This window comes from Trematomus bernacchii, unplaced genomic scaffold (genome assembly GCF_902827165.1).
Source record: "Trematomus bernacchii unplaced genomic scaffold, fTreBer1.1, whole genome shotgun sequence".
Taxonomy (NCBI): domain Eukaryota; kingdom Metazoa; phylum Chordata; class Actinopteri; order Perciformes; family Nototheniidae; genus Trematomus; species Trematomus bernacchii.
The window spans coordinates 1,302,992-1,320,284 of NW_022988176.1; the positions used below are offsets into that span (position 1 = coordinate 1,302,992).

The window sequence follows — 17,293 nt, forward strand, 5'->3', positions numbered from 1 at the left end:
CGTTTTTGCTTCACTGTTTGCTAAAATATACACTTTAAATAATCAAGCGAGAGCCAGGGTTGCTATGTGTTTTTTTGGAATGTTGTAGCATCATGAAGGAAATAATTTATTTCCAGTGGCAACAACAATGGGATGCAGACAGCATAGGAAGTCAATTCTACAACATTCAACCGTCAATTAAATCAGGCGGCAGAGTTTAAACTAAAGGATGACATCAAATTACCAAGAGTATAGCTGGGTCATTATCGACTGGCAAGCAGTTTTTGCTTTGGGAAAACACAAAGATGGCAAATGTGTACACTGTGGAATACTGGACACTGTTCAGTCCTGATAAACTCGCTATTTTATCACCAAACGCTGTGTGGTGGTTGACCGCAACAATCCTGACAAAGCCTGCATATACCATCAGTGGAGGATGATTCATGTGGATTAATATGTTTGGACCGGAGGGTGAGGGTGAGGGTGACAAACTTAAGTTTCACTTTACTTTTTAATTTCAATTCCAAACTTGCTTGGTCATAAAGAATATATGTTTCTCTGTTGTCCACGTTCAAGAAGCATAAAACAACACCATAAGAGCACGGTGCAAAGTTTTCTATGCGTTTACATATGGCAAGCCAATTTAATGGCAAGCCGATTTAGCTTTTATTCATTTCTGGAGGATATCAAAAAATAAATTCTTACTAATAAGAACGCAAATTCAATTCTTACTGTTACAATTGTTATAATCCAATTTTTATTCATAACTAGTAACCATAGAATTCCTGATATCAAAAAAGGATTTTGAATTAGTTCAAATTGTATTTCCTGATATCAACAATTGGCATTTCGACTAGTTGAAATTGAATTCTTGATATCAGAAATTGGTATTTTTACTAGTTCAAATGTAATTGTAACTCGTAACAATCATAAATTGGCATTTGAACTAGTTCTTATTATGCATCCATGTAGTTCGCTGTATAAAAAAACTGTAGTTTCCCCACAACAGACGCACATTTATGACGTCCGCTGCTGGCCCATCATTAATGCGTCCGATAGTGAAAGTGCAGTCGGATTCTCTAAAGTACCGCAGTCTCTTCTCCTAAATCCTTTTGAATTCTCCTATCCACTATCCCTTAACCCCGTGACGTTTCACTCAGAGGTCAAGGAATAGACGATAGGGTTAGACGTTAGGAGCTGATTTTTGGATTATCCGACCGCAACCCTGCAGTGTCTTTTCCTAGAGCGAAATAATGCATTTAGAGAATTAAAGAAAAACATGACACAAAATAATGTTATAGAGTTTCAAAGGAAAAGGGCAGCTGCTCGAAGGACAATAAAATATACAAAAAAGAGAACATGGAGAGAATTTTGTTCTACCATCGGCAGAGGAGTAAAATTAGGTGATGTCTGGTCCATGTTTAAGCGGATGAGTGGGAAAAGGAAATCCATTAAAATTCCAGCTTTGGTTGATGGGGAGAGGCTGGCAGTGACAGATAAAGAGAAGGCAGATATGTTAGGAAGGACACTTGCAGCAGTACATAGTGGGGAACATCTCAGTGATATTCATAGACAGCAAAAACAGCAGTTACTAGCAGAGAATGAAAACGTGAAGGAGAAGAGACAGGATGATAGGTCAGCTCTTGATGTGGAATTTACAATGTCAGAACTCAAAATAGCCTTACAGCACTAAGGCCTGTCCTGGGGCTGTATACAGGATATACAGCCCCAGGACAAGACCAGCTATGCTATGCTATGTTTAGACAGTTACCTATGGAAACTATGACAATGGTGCTGAGTCTTTTCAATCAAATCTGGAGAGAAGGAGATATGCCAAGTTTGTGGAAAACAGCAGTCGTGCTACCATTCAATAAGCCAGGGAAAGATACAGCTAACCCTAGTAACTACAGACCAATAGCTCTTACATCAAACCTATGTAAATGGATGGAAAAGATCATTGTCCGTAGGCTCTCACATGTACTGGAACAGAAAGGGCTGCTGAGTAGTTTTCAGAGCGGATTTCGTAAAGGGCGGTCCACAATAGATGCTTTAGTAAGAGTGAGTAATGATGTGGAAAAAACATTGAAAATGAAAGAGATAATGGCAATAGTGTACTTTGACATTGAAAAGGCGTATGACTCTATGTGGAGGGATGGGTTACTGATCAAATTGAGTAGAATGGGTATTGGAGGGAGAATGTACAATTGGGTAAGGGCCTTTTTAACAGACAGGACATTTAGAGTAAAGGTTGGAGCAGATATTTCCAACTATTTTGAAATAGAAAATGGTATTCCCCAAGGGAGTGCAGTCAGTCCAATATTATTTAACATCATGATCAATGATATATTTACATGCTTAGACACATGCATCCAATCGGCTCTATACACAGATGATGGGGCTATTTGGATGAGGGGAAGAAATGCCCCATACGTAATGGAGAATATAGCTAGAGCGATTAAAAAAGTGGGGAGGTGATCATATAACTGGGGATTCAAAATGTCAGAAAGCAAGTCATGCTACATGGTATTTACAAACAAACGCAAGATTGATGGCCAACAGCTAACACTATATGATCGTCCAATGACAAAGGTGAATGAGTTCAAATACCTAGGACTGTGGTCTGATAGCAAATATACATGGAAAATGCATATTAATCAAGTGGAAACAAAATGCAAAAAAGTATTAAATTTATAGCGAGCTGTAGCTGGATGCAACTGGGGCGCAGACAAACAAGCATTAATAGACATTTACAGATCAATTATGAGGTCCACAATAGACTATGGTTGTATAGTGTATGGAGCAGCAGCAAAAACATCGCTTTTAAAAATGAATAGAATACAATATAAAGCATTGCGGCTGCGTATTGGAGCGATAAAGTCATCCCCTATCAATGCAGTTCTGATAGAAGCAGGAGAGACACCTCTGGAGATCAGAAGAGAGAAACTTGCTCTGTCATACTGGGTCAGGGTACAAGGAAGTGGAGAAGAAAATATTACAAACAGAATATTACAGGATTGCTGGGAATATGCAAAATTCCAGGGACGTGGGTTTGGCTGGACGAGTAAGGAAAGAACGAGGGCATATGGAGTGGAGACTATCACGTTTGCCAAAGCAACCCCATTTAGTAGTGTTCCCCCATGGCTTTTCCCAGAAGCTAAAATAGATATGAGTATTGTAGAAAGGAAAAAAGAGTGGCAAATAAATGAAGTGGGAATTAAAACAAGTATGTATCTGAACGAAAAGTGCTACAATTACCTAAAAATGTACACAGATGGTTCTAAGAACAAGGAAGAGTGTGTTGGAGTTGGTATATACATCCCAGACTTTAAAATATCTATTTCAAAAAGAGCGTCTGATCAATTATCAGTGTACACAGCAGAAATGCTTGCTGTAATAATAGGACTACAGTGGGTTGAAGAGGTCAGACCAGATAGGGTGGTGATATGCACATTCATTGTCCATATTACAAAGCATACAAAAAAAAATGTATATATGCTGACAGTTATTTTACTCTTATTTTTACTCATCTCCTATTTCATAGTCTTTTACTATTATTATCATTATTATTTAATTTTTTCTTTTCTTGATTTTCTTTTTGATTTTATTAATCTGTGTGAATCTTTGCTGTCCTGTTTTTTCACGCTTACACGGTTGCTGCTTTGTACAACTGAATTTCCCCACGGGGATTAATAAAGGTCCATCTTATCTTATCTTATCTTTCTGCTGGGTGCCTGCACATGAGGGGGTGAAAGGGAACGAGTGTGCTGATAAATTAGCAAAAAGTGCACGACAAAAGGAAATAACATTACCAGTTCAACTTGGTAAAGGAGAAGGAAAAGCAGTAATTAAGAAAAAAGGGATGGAGATCTGGCAGAAAAGGTGGGAGAAAGACCAGAAAGGCAAAGAGTATCACAAAGTACAAAAGACAATTACAATTAATATTTATAAAGAAAGAAACAGAAGGGAGGAAATCACGATAGCTAGACTCAGAATAAATCACACGGCTTTGAATGGTACGCTGTATATCATGGGGAAAAGTGACAGTGACAAGTGTGGGAACTGTGGAGTAAAAGAAGATGTAGAACATATCTTGTTACATTGTGACATCTATAAAGCTGAAAGAGAAAAACTAAAGGCTAAAGTTTTAGAGGCAGAGAGGGAATGGAGTGTGGTTGGTGTTTTGGGAACAAAAGGAGAGGGAGTAAGAGCTACCAGAAAGGCACTTTTACATTCTTGAGTGAAACTGGGGTAGGAAAAAGAATTTAACATTAGGTCAGGAAAGAACATAGATTTTTATTTTAGTTTTATTTATTTCATGTTTTTGTTGATTTATTTATTTATTTAGATTAGATCATAGGTTAAAGAGTTGGAATGATATGATGATTCATACTCATGTACAGTAGGTGGCGGTATGCACCTTTTAAGTTGTTTGCAATCCGCCAAAAACGAGAGAAGAAGAAGTCTCTTTTCCTAACTGTTCCTTAACCCCGTGACGTTTCACACACAGGTCAAGGAATAGTAGATAGGAATAGACGATAGAAGCAGATTTTTGGACAATTCGACTGCAACCCCAGTCATGCCAACTAGAAAAGGCTGTGTCCTGAAATGTGAGGGGAAATCTTGTATGTTTGCCTTACCGAAGGCAGAACCACGAAGAAGTCAGTGGTTGAAATTTATTTTTAACAATGTTCCTTCAACGGTTCGAAATACTGTACTGTGTGCCCGGCATTTCTCGGACGACAGCTTCACAAACCTTGCACAGGTTGAAGCCAGATATGCAATGCGTCTAGTACTAAAGGGCGATGCTGTTCCTACTTTGTCTGGACCAGCGGGAGATTCGGTGACACAACCTGTAAGTATGCATTGTTATTTGTGTATTTGTGATGTTTAAAACAAACAAAGTATCTACCACGACTGTTTAAACGTGTAAACGTTTTTCGGGCTGCTAAGCCATTGACACAGTGCTAACTGGGCTAACTAAGTTGCTAGCGTTGTGTTAGGGTTAGGAAGGATGGCCAAAAGATGGGACTTTAAGACAATAGTGTGCTGGATATGTATAACGTTGTGTTCATGTTGCTTTTGTGAAACGTAATGTTGTTTGGCATGTGTTAGAAGCTTCAGAGCCAGCAGATGTAAGTTGCCTTCACAAGATACATGGAGGGCAGCTTCAGTAAAGTTACTGGATGTAATAATACTGTTGATGTGGCACGCCCGCGAGAAAGATACGATGTTCATGCTATACTTTATTTCAGAATCAACGCTGGATATATGCATATTTGGATATGACTTGGCACAGTGTGGCTTTTGTTTACGCATCGCTAACACTCAGACCATATGTTCTATGGGAGGGACTTTGAGTTTAGTTTGTATACATTATGGCATTGTTTTTGTTGTAAACACTGAAGAGACAAGTTATGTGCTGTATCAGAAACAATGCGCCACCTGTTTTGGCTGTAGTATGGCGTTTATTTACATTAGCAAGTATCCCTTACACTCAGAGCTAACACTACACTGTACTGGAGAGAATATGCTTAAAGTAGCCGGATACATTGTAGTATTGCTACCTTTACATAGATAATAAGTTGTAGATCATTTGAGTACTTCCACCTCTGCTCAGACATAACACTGTACAGGCGATCCAATACAATAGTTATGATTCAGTGACAACGTTATAACTCTCCTATGTAATAACCAACAACACAGATTTTCAGATAAATATCAGTTTTTGCATCTATCTTGTGAAACATTTTGGGACGTCAGAATATAAGTGATTTTCACATTGCAGTTACTAATCATGAATACAAAATTAAGATGATGTTGTTGTTTCCTTGTAACAGGTCAGCCAATTTCAAAAGTTACCTAGAAGGAGGGATGCTGCTTGTCAGACCGACATTCTACACAAACGTACAGTTCGCACACAGTTGTCTTTGCGTACCTTTAGTAATCCATATCGAAGTTCTGGTTAGTAGCTGTCTTATATGCATGTTTTGGTTAAGTTTGGTGTTGCTGCCTTGAGTTGTTGTGCTTGCAATTACAATGATTGTTTTATTATTATTTATTAATTGTAAAATGCAATTATCTTACAGCTGTCCAGACTATAGATTCCAGCAACTTTGATGTATGGACATCAAATCTTCTCGAGGCAGCACCCTCTTTTATATCCACCCCTACAGAGAGACCATCAAAGAGACGTCGTGTGGACCCTGAGGAAGAAGAAGAAGAAGAGGAGGAGGAGGATGGCAGCTTCTCCGTGGTGGCTTCAGACGGGCTGGATGATACCTATGACCCAGCAGAGTCTGTCACAAATGATACAGAAAAAACAGACATGTTGTGAGTTTAAAAAATATCATCTTATCTTTAGCGATGTCTTTGACAAACACTAAAAAAATGTCTTTCTTTGTTCAGTAATTACAACCATATTTTAAGAATGTAATGTTTAGTACTTTTAAAAGCTTTTTTAAAGATAGTTTGTGGTATTGATCATAGGTATTTGTAGGAATGTGTTGGTGGCATGCACAGGCTGCACTGCTGCATGATTCAGCTTTACACTGGCAGTTAATTCTGCGTGTAGTCCATGGCAATGCTGTCGCAGAGGGTAGGGAAACTAACATAAACACCTCGTTGTGTGATGACATGGGCCCTTTCTCATTTCTCTAAGGGATCAGGATACAGCCGTTCTGTATTTTATTATGTGAAGCACTAAATGGTTTTAGACAAATATCGACTCTTTGTAGATATCTACTAAACTAAAGCATACAAATAAAGAGAGTAATGTAGGCCTGTTATACTGAGTGATATATATTTTACACACTGCTCTGCTTTCTGCACGGACCTCACAGCTGTTCTCACTGTAAACATCGCGTCGCGATGAAAGCAGTTAATAAAATAATATCCCGAGCTGCAGAGCATGCATGCAGAGCTGTCATTGGCTGAGATAAGTCCGGCCGTGCGTCACGTCTCTTTTAAACATCTCTGTTGCCGGAAATACATCCGCGGACTGGCGCGGAGGACCCATCAGTGTATCCTCGATTATAGCTCCTCCAGAGAGCCTCCTCGATCCTCGGTCCTCGAAGTGCATTTAGAGAAATGAGATGTCCTTCAACATGGCGCGCTGAAATCCATTTCCAGGTCACTACCGGAGGACCGAGGATTCGAGGAGGGGAAATTAGTGAAATGAGAAAGGGCCATGCAGTTTTAACAACACCACAAACCAGTGAAGAAGGAAATGTATTACCTTAATGAATATGAAGTATCATTTGAAGTATCATCACATACTTTTAGACTAGATAAAGACACACACACAGCATCGTAGATCCGTCTACATACTCAGCCGCTCTCTCAGGATACTTCGTCAGTAAAAAGAAGGAGAGGCGTTTGTGTTTGTTTGCTTTCACAGAAAACAACAAAAGCATTTGCATAAGGTAAAGAAAAATAGAGGCAATCTTGATATTAGATCACACCACCCACACTACTTCTGGCACCTTTGCTCACACCACACCCATCTTCGAACTCTGCCTTTACTTTGATCATGCAACCTCTTTAAAGTCAACTTTCATTTTGACACAATTTAAACCTAAGGTTTTGTGACTGCATCTTTCACGGTTGGGGCGTTATAACAGTGACTGCTCACAGCCAATCAGATATAGAGACATGTGGTTAATTCCTGAAAACCTCTTCTGTGGTAGTTCCCGCTACAGGAGGTGTCTCATTTGCAATTATGACACACACACACACACACACACACACACACACACACACACACACACACACACACACACACACACACACACACACACACTAGGGCTGCTCGATTATGGCAAAAATCATAATCTCGATTATTTGGGTCAATAATTGATATCACGATTATTAAAAACGATTATCCATTTACTTTGAAAACATCCATTTATTGAAAAGAAAAATGTGAACAGTATGTTTTTAACAGTTGATTACCCTGAACTTTAAGTATAATTCAACTGAAAAAACAATAAAAATAAAAAGTAAAATAAAATAAATAATCGTTTTATTTCGATTATGTTGTTTTCATAATCGTTGCAAGCCAAACTCGTAATTGCAATTAAAATACGAATAATTGAGCAGCCCTAACACACACACACACACACACACACACACACACACACACACACACACACACACACACACACACACACACACACACACACACACACACATGCAAGAGGAAGTAAGGTGCATTGCTGTGTGATGGGGCATAACATCTCTCTTTTTTTTTTTTACAGTGGTAAAGAACACATTCCCTATAACATCAAGACATACATAGTGTATGAGACCTGCATCATGGAGCTTTTCGAAATGTGTCCTGTGTGCCAGCGAGTGTGTGATGTTCAAACCCGAAGGATGGGTACATTTCTATCAGTGGAGCAGCTGTGCCCTCATTGTCAGTTTTCCAGACTGTGGAATAGCCAGCCTATTGTACGGAGTACTCCAGCTGGGAACCTACAGCTTTCCACTTCAGTGTACGTCAATGGAGAGTCTTTCTTCAAACTTGAAAAGGTAAATAAACAACAGGTATACGGTTTTTATAAATTGTTAAATATGTCAAATAATGTTGTTGAATTATGTAAAGACTTGTTTCTATGAAAATCCATGGACTGCTTTTGCAGAAACATTTATTTCCATCAATTTTTTTTTAACCTCCTTTAGGTCTTGAAAGCAATAAACCTACAGCTTTTCGAGTACGACACCTTCCTAAGGCATGCCAAAATGTTCATCGAGCCAGCTATCGTGTCAAACTTTAAGACATCACAGGAAATGATGCTTCGGCAGCTCAGTGAAGAGGACAAGATTATACCTGGTGGTGACTTGAGGGCAGACTCTCCTGGTAATTATATTCTAAACATTGGAAAGGTCAAATGCCCCACACTTCAATCAGAAATAGTATTCATCATACAGAGTAATGTAAAGATTGTACAATTATTTTCACAGGCCACTCTGAAAGGTCAGGCAGCCACACCACGATGGACCTCAAGACCAACAATGTTGTTGACATCCCGTTGTTTAAGGTGAGTGGAAAATTAAATATAAACCTTTTTTTAAGTTTAGTTTCACACGGTTTGCACATGTCATGCATTTCAATAAAATGTCTTTTATTTATGTATATTGCATATGTTTTCTGACAGAGCGATGAGGTTGGTGGAAGCTGTCGGATGGAAAAAGAAGGTCTGGAAAGGGGTCTGGCGTTGTTGCAGGAGCATGGTGTGACTCTGGTTTGCATTATCAATCACCGTTGACCCTTAATACAGAAATTCAATGTGTAAACGAAACATTCCTTTTTTTTAACGTTTGCACAGGTTGCCTTGATGACTTGATGGCCCTCATCTTTGATGAAAACTTTGTGGACCCGGCACCATTCAAAGAGGAGATTTTGAAGGTCACCATCACAGAGGACCTGTGTGCTCAGGACGAACGGCCTGTCAAGGAGGAGGTCATTGAAAGCTTTGTCACCCAAGTCAAGACAGAGGCTTTCTGAATCCTGCATAAAGGTTTTGGGGCAGGCACATACTACACGGGCAGGAATGATGACTCTGATCCTGCGTCTCAGGAAGCCCTATAGCACCAGCTCACAAAACCCTTTAAGGCTGGATACTGGTTACGCCTGCAAGAATTGCTCGGTCAAAAGATCACTAAAACATCTATCTTTGATGTGTTTAAAGCTACATGTATTCTTTTATGGGTTAAGTGAACCTTTTTTTGTAGATGACCGAGACAAGTTGAAAGTGGGACAAAAAAGGTAAAACACTTTGCAGTTTTAACTTCCATTTGGAGTTATGACAATAAAGGCTTTACAGTTTCTATAAAATGTGTCATGATTATTTATGTTTCATAGATTCAGCAGCTGCAGATTAAATGATGCGATGTGAAATATAATCAACATTTAAAAAGACTTTAGTCACACCTGGAGTAAACTCACAAGCTGCCCTGCAGCATGCAAAGTCATTAAAACTACCTGCACCTTTACCAGCTTTGAAAAACACAATAATTATAATCAAAACATATAATATATTATTCTGAAATGGGCCAGTTTGCATATATGAGTACTTTTACTTTTGGTACTTTAAGTATATTTAGATGCTTATACTTTTACTTGAGTAACATTTTTAATGCAGTAGCCTATTTTACACTCTGGATCCTTTACTGTTACTTACTACAACAGGGGTGTCCAAACTACGGCCCGGGGGTAAAATGCGGCCCGACGAGCCATTTATAATTGGCCCTCATCAAATTCAAAAAGTATAATGAAATATGGCCCACAAATGAAACTTGTGCTCGTCATATATTGTACTTCTTAAATGTAATATATATAAACATATATTACTCCGTAGTAGGCTACTCATGTGTTAATAAGCCAATTTTTCTAATAAATTCAGTCAATTAAAGTTTAAAACAATTTCTAACAAATCTAAGTTGATAAGAAAAAAGCCCAATAACTTATTTGTATAACAAACTTGAAATAGACCCTTCATATTTCCTCTTATTAAGCAATCTGAGGCTCCTGTTTTAAGGAATGAGCTGCCAACTAAACAAATGAAACCCTATTGAGAGCTGTGATGGAGGCTGTTTTCTTAAAGCATATTCAAGTAACAAGCATCATTTACCTACATTTGATTGATTTAACTTACTTATAACAATGACTGTAAATTCCACATTGTTGGTAAAATAATATTTTACATCTTTGTAGTGTGTGTGTGCTCGCGCTTTTGTGCGTGCTCTATAATGCGTGTGTGTGTGTGTGTGTGTGTGTGTGTGTGTGTGTGTGTGTGTGTGTGTGTGTGTGTGTGTGTGTGTGTGTGTGTGTGTGTGTGTGTGTGTGTGTGTGTGTGTGTGTGTGTGTGTGTGTGTGTGTGTGTGTGTGTGTGTGTGTGTGTGTGCGTGTGCGTGTGCGTGTGCGTGTGCGTGTGCGTGTGCGTGCGTGCTCGGTGCCCCCCCCCCGTGCGTAATTAGCACATCGGACAGCACCTCAGCACCCCCACTCAAAATACCTTCCCGCGCCTCTGTATAACTTCATTTATGAGGCAAGTATTGAGTGGGAGTATCTGCGCCTTCAAAGTTGGCATACCCCTTGCACGACCTGCCGGCTGCGCGCTTCCTGTGTCAACACCCCTCAGCCCGATGCTGTCACCATCTCGTAGTGATGGGAATTCCGGCTCTTCTTGGTGAGCCGGATCATTTGGCTCGGCTCACCAAGAAGAGCCGGCTCTTTCGGCTCCCAAACGGCTCTTCAGTTTACCACATATTATACCTTTTATAATTCAATCAAATGTAGCCTTGTTTTGACTAATGATTTATATGTGTACACATATCACTTAAATTATTCAATACATCCTTTGTACTGAAGTATTCAAAAGTAAAAATTACATGTTTAATATCAATTATTTGCTGTGGCCAATTGTTTTCATTGCATTTACAGACCCTTGTATCTCTCTGATACCACCCAATGAATGCACTGACTTGTTTGTAGAACCACGCTACACAAAGCAGATAGCAACACCTATAACAAAACCCGAGGTGACAGGGCTTTCAGTGTTGCAGCTCCTAGACTGTGGAACAGCCTCCCAGTACATATCCGGACTGCTGAGTCTATTGAACTTTTTAAATCTCAGCTAAAAACTCACCTCTTTGCACTGGCTTTTAATACTAGTTGAACATTACATTTTTACATTTGTATGTGTTTTTTTTTAAATATTTTTCTAGTTATTGTGCTTTTTATCATGTTTTTAATTATTGTTTTATTATTGTACTCCCATTGTGTTATTTAATATGTATTGCCTGTACAGCACTTTGGTCAACTGAAGGTTGTTTTAAATGTGCTATATAAATAAATAAAGATTGAGATTGAGATAAAAACTTAAGCATAGACATTTTAAAAAAAGGGCTACTGTATCGACATTTTAAAATTATATTTAAAGAAAAGGCCCTGACAAAACAGCAGGGCTCTATTTCAGTAGTAACTATAGAAAAAGAGACAGCAACAGCTGACATCAAATCTTTGCTGAGCCCAAGGATAATCATAAATAAATAACATAGTGAAAATAAATATATTGCAATGCTCAGTACAGCAGCATCCAACAGTCTCTAATCATAAAAAAACATAATAAAAATAAATGTATTGCAATGCTCAAAACAGCAGCATCCGGCAGTCTCTAATCCTTGGATATTACATGTCACTGCATGCATGCACGGAGCAGCTCTAGCGCGGAGATCATCATATCATTCTGTCTTGTATTACTTAACAACAAAATAACAAAAAAAAAACGGCTCGTTCGCGGGCGCGAGCCGGCTCCCGTCGTTCACTTAAAAGAGCCGGCTCTTTCGCGACCGACACATCACTACCATCTCGTGCTCGGACACGGCAGGAGTAGGAGACGGTAACACCACGACTGTGAGAAAATAAGTATGTATGGTGCTGATGTTTGAAAACTTGGTTCGGTTTTCCTTAACGGTGTGGGGGGCCATATACGTGTTTGGTGTGTGTATTTGTGTATTTGAGTGTGTGTTTGTGAAACGGGGATGAGAGGTGTCACGTCGCCTCCCGCTTAACGTGGGAGTCTTTTTTTTAATATCATGGCTGAGGTTAGTGAGGTGGTGGAGAAAGGTGTCGTTGCCTTTATTTAACGAACGTAATAACATTGTCGTTGTTTTGTTTCCGTATTTACGAATACCTAAGTACGGCAGCAGCAACATGGGATCGTGCGTTCGAGTTTTGGGCTTGATGAGTGTAGCTGTCCAGTAAAGTTTGTTCAAAGATCATTATGGATATATTAAATCGTAATACATCTCATAACCTGTGACTTCAACGTTTAACCTTCAGGTTATAGAGATGTCCATTCAGATGTAGCGTGATTCAATGAAGGTATAGGGCTACTAGGCTACATTCCATTCATTCTAGCTAGGCGCGCACATGCCGACTAGACTGGAAACATTAGAGCAGAAGTGCACCATTTTTATACATTCAGATACATCGATATTCATTTACTACAGTAGGCTATCATTAATAACTAACTCTTTCCCTTCTGATAGAAATGCAATTCTTCCCTTATGTTTTTAAATGTCTCAAAGAAGTAATTTCACAAGCCTTTGTGGAAGAAACAAGAGTTACTTCCACAAATGCCACTGTTACAGGGGTGTATCAAGGGAGACTGCAATGTTGTGTTCAAGTGCAAGTGAATCACTGCTGGGGAGTAAGGAGAAAACATAAGTAGCATGGATAATAATAGTTAGGAATGCTGTATGAATCATGTCTCTGATGGGAAACTACTGTATATCTCCAACAGGAAGTGAACTGAACATTAAATTGATGATCAACATTGAACCAGGTTTTAGTTATTATCTCAGCACTGATCTCCAACATGAAAGGTAGGTCTCTGACAATGTACCAACTTTAAACTGTGTCCAACTTCAACCTTTTTTGTCAGTTATTTCGTATTTAATTCTTGACAGAGCTCATCCTTATGCTGTTTTGGGCTGGACTCATGCAGTGCTTTCCAGCCACAGCAAGTCAAGGTATTCTTCTATTGTGCACCTTCTTATATGATAAAAGGAAAGTGTATGTGACATAATTCATACTTTATGATGTTACAGGTGGAATCAGTTTGGCACAGCTGTTTTTCTGCATGGACCCAGGATGTGCCAAAAACGTGATTACCATTTTTTGTGACGAGAAGTCGGTGTCATTTCCCCACATCGCAGATTGTAGGCCTGCAGGACCTCCACCGCCCCAAACTGTCTGCCAGCATGACGGTCGGGCATTCGTTTTCACCAATACAAGCCGTCGATGTGAATTTGAAGAGGAAAGCAGAGATCTTAAGACTGGAAATTGCAACGGTATTACACTTACTCTCTAAAGCCCATAATATAGGCTTATATTATGATTATCTTGAAATCATTTAGTCATGCAAAAGTCAATGCTGCCGACTTTTATTAACATGTATTCTTATTTAAATTTGACCAATCAATAAGTGGGATTATATGCTGCTGTACTCTCAGTTGATATATATGTCAGGACTCATCACTTCAGCTGAGGAGGCAGTTGTTTGACAGCCCTTGATTCCCCCACTTACATTTTAGCTTTTGAATCTTTCTCCTCTCTTCTTTTTACTGACCTTTGATCATTGCACTCTTTACAAAAATCTGCACAAAATGGCCAAACAAGATTCTTTATTTATATGTATTCTCATTAAAATGTTTCCGTTCGAATCAAATTGTACAATTATGGAATGACCATGTTTGCACACAATACATTTTCTGAAGTCCTGATCTAAGAACACTTGGTAATACTTTTCTGTTTTCTCAACTAGACCACAGCGACATTTGCACTTTTTTCAATGGTAAGTTATTTCCTTCAGATTGTCTTTATACCATGTTACTCACATTATTGATTGACCATTGACTGGAGTTTTTCCTTTTTCCTCTACTAGGAAAGAGTGATGGTGTAGCTACTACACCCTCACCAGTCCCCACAGAGGTTCCGCGAAACGATCCTGCAAAACGTGGACACATTGGAGTTGGTAAATTCTGAACACTAGTTCATCTGAATAATGTATTTGTTAACAACTTGTTATGTCTGCTTCTGCACAAGAAACTTCTAACAGCAGCTAGTCGTTAAAATATTGTTCACTTTTCACATTTCCCATGTACGCCATGATTTGTAATTAAGAACAAATAATGCAACTAATCTTACTTGCTTCCGCTCTCCTTTTTTCTGTCTTTGTTCTTTTGCTCACGGCTTAAATGTTTCTCTTTGAAAAGCTGAGAATCAGGTGAGATCAAAGTGTTAAGATGTGTTGCATTCATTGTTTATTGATACAATATCCCTGAATATCCATCTTTTGATTCCACAGTTTGTTCAGTACTACTACTAGGAGTTTCATGTCTGTTGCATATGTGCATTTGTGTGCAACAAAGAAAGAGAGAGAGGAATCAACAAACAAGGTAACTGAAATATATTTGTGTTATTCACAAAATCCCCATATTCAAATGCAAAGCTTTTATGATGCCTGTTGCCTCACACACTGTGTTGTATGCTGACTTTTTATTATAATGTTCACTAACCTAATTTGTAGGGTCCCTGTGATAAACACATGTGTTTATCTCAGGGACCCTACAAATTAGGTTAGTGAACATTATAATAAAAAGTCAGCATACAACACAGTGTGTGCAAATGTAGATTAAATATACTCATTCTGACTTTTGACCCCTTCAGGGATACTCGTGGTGACCCTTAATTGGAGGATGTCAGCTCTCTACCTCAACATCACCTTGGCACTTAAACTTCTGCAGCCTCATTAGGGACCGAGTATGAAGGCGCCAGTGGCGTCGTTCTCTCTCACCTAAGCACTTTGAATTGCCCTGTGTTTTTTTTTAATTTATTTAAAGGGCCCATGTCATGGCCATTTCCACTGATCATAATTACATTGTTGGGGTATACTAAAATAGATTTATACTGTGCAATTTTCCAAACTCACATTGGTTTCGCATACAGCATCTCTGTCAAGCATGTGTATTCAGCAGTATTCACTCTCTCCACTAAACGACTCGTTGGAGCTCTTGCCCCCCCCCTCCCTGTGAGCCTAGTGTGCTCCGATTGGTCAGCTCGGCCACTCTGTTCTGATTAGTCAACCACCAGAGAGGCTCCGTCCGCTTTTTTCGGGGAACATCAGTGTTATAATGGCGTCGGTACAGCCGTATATTTTATACGCTAACTAACCGAACTGTACCTACAACTGTTGTTATAGAAGAGTGTGACGGCCCCAGGGCCTTTGTGCAGGTGTGTTGCAGGTCCTACGGTGGGGTGGAGCAGAAGAGGCTAATCAGCGCGATCACGGACACCTCCGTAGCCGAGGTGCTATTAATCCCAGCGGCCCAGCGGCTCTCTCCCCTCGACCACCTATCTCTGCATTTACCACAATAAATGTGCCGTGGTTTTGTAAACTCGTGTATGTCTCCTTGTCTTTCCGTTGTGGCCTACGAGCCGGTCATAACAAAGAGTAAGTTATTTTTACCTGTAATAAACTACTACTGTTTGATGAGAAATCAAATCATGGTTTGCTATATATGAATGATATGTTATAGGAGCAAATAATTCAGGGAAGAAAGGATAGGCCTACTAAGTATTTCCATTAAACTTTATTTTTAGAAATGTACAAAATGAACATAAATATACATATATACACACGGTATATCATCCATTCCTCCCCGCATCTTGCCTGGGCGCAGCCGGTGCCTTTTAGCACGAGGCCTCAGTAGTAGTAGTCCCGTCCCCGTCATGTATTGTCCGCCAGGATCTGGCTGGACGAAATCAAATGCAAATCACAAAATATTAGAGAAACTTAGTTGTTTTAGATTCGTTAGTAGCAGTGGCGAGTCGTGAGCTTTATACCTAGGCCCTCTGACCCCCACCAATTCCCTCGAAAAAAAGAAAAAAAAAGAGTTATTACGTCACAGCGTATACTTCAGCGGAATATCAAAACAACGGCCCAGGGTGCAAAACGCATCAATGACAGCGACCCTCTACCACACAAAACAACACCTGTGAACCCAATTTGTGTTCTTTGACATTGAAAATGATATTGCATTGTGTTTGTTACTTTCGTTGCAGTTGTATGTCTTCAGTGTAATTTGGCATGCTTTTATTTTGAAGACGAGTTCACGCTGTTGACAGGAAGTTGTTGTTGCTATGGAAACAAGAAAAGTTTCACAGCGGGCGGAACTTGTCATAAAGTCCGCGATAATAAAACCCACCCATTTAGAGGGAAGATATGATTGGTCAATTGTACTGTCATTTGACATTACTCTCTCGTTCAGTTACTATAGAGTGGTGAAGTCCCTCCCCTTCCGGTGGACCTCCATGGGACCTTATTTCGGAAAAATTATGTATTGAAGTCAATGGAGAGAGAAAGATTATCTTTCGATCCCGTTTGAATTGTGCCACGAATTACACATGATGTTTGTCAATTTAAAAGATAATTTTGCAAGTCAAAAAAAAAAAAATGTGTCGTAAAACTGAAGTAACACATTTGTTTGTGTGAAACGCTAAATGAACTACATCTCTGGTCAACAACACACGTCACCAAGATGGCCGTCACTACTGTCAACAAAACGATTTACTACCCTCACTATCACCACAATGAAACACGTCCTGAAGAATGTCATGCAAAGCTGCCTGCCTGCCTTCCTTTGATTCTCTCTGAACTGCCTGGTCGTTTTAATGTTTAATGTCAACCATTTGTGCAGATAGCATGAAGTAGAGAAGATCGCTAGCGTTAGCGTTAGCATTTCTCCC

The 17,293-nt window shown here is 39.4% G+C and overlaps 1 protein-coding gene across 2 annotated transcripts; it reads left to right on the top strand.

The window, feature by feature from the left end:
• The first annotated feature begins 4,464 nt into the window (after positions 1-4,464).
• Positions 4,465-9,808, top strand: LOC117475960. 2 transcript variants are annotated; one of them, XM_034122305.1, is made up of 8 exons: positions 4,465-4,831; positions 5,817-5,940; positions 6,066-6,309; positions 8,235-8,508; positions 8,659-8,836; positions 8,941-9,017; positions 9,135-9,210; positions 9,306-9,808. In XM_034122305.1, the coding sequence occupies exons 1-8, from the start codon at positions 4,556-4,558 to the stop codon at positions 9,482-9,484; spliced, it is 1,428 nt and encodes a 475-aa protein (XP_033978196.1). In that variant the 5' UTR covers positions 4,465-4,555; the 3' UTR covers positions 9,485-9,808. The 2 variants fall into 2 exon arrangements, with proteins under 2 accessions (XP_033978196.1, XP_033978197.1); XM_034122306.1 differs by lacking the exon at positions 5,817-5,940.
• Positions 9,809-17,293: the final 7,485 nt, after the last annotated feature.

What these genes read in the sequence shown, in the direction of transcription:
- LOC117475960 (XM_034122305.1), top strand. Translation starts at nt 4,556, where the DNA reads ATGCCAACTAGAAAAGGCTGTGTCCTGAAATGTGAGGGGAAATCTTGT. An exon ending in CTTTCTTCAAACTTGAAAAG is followed by an intron (nt 8,509 to 8,658) that starts GTAAATAAACAA and finishes AACCTCCTTTAG; the next exon opens with GTCTTGAAAGCAATAAACCT. An exon ending in CTTGAGGGCAGACTCTCCTG is followed by an intron (nt 8,837 to 8,940) that starts GTAATTATATTC and finishes TTATTTTCACAG; the next exon opens with GCCACTCTGAAAGGTCAGGC.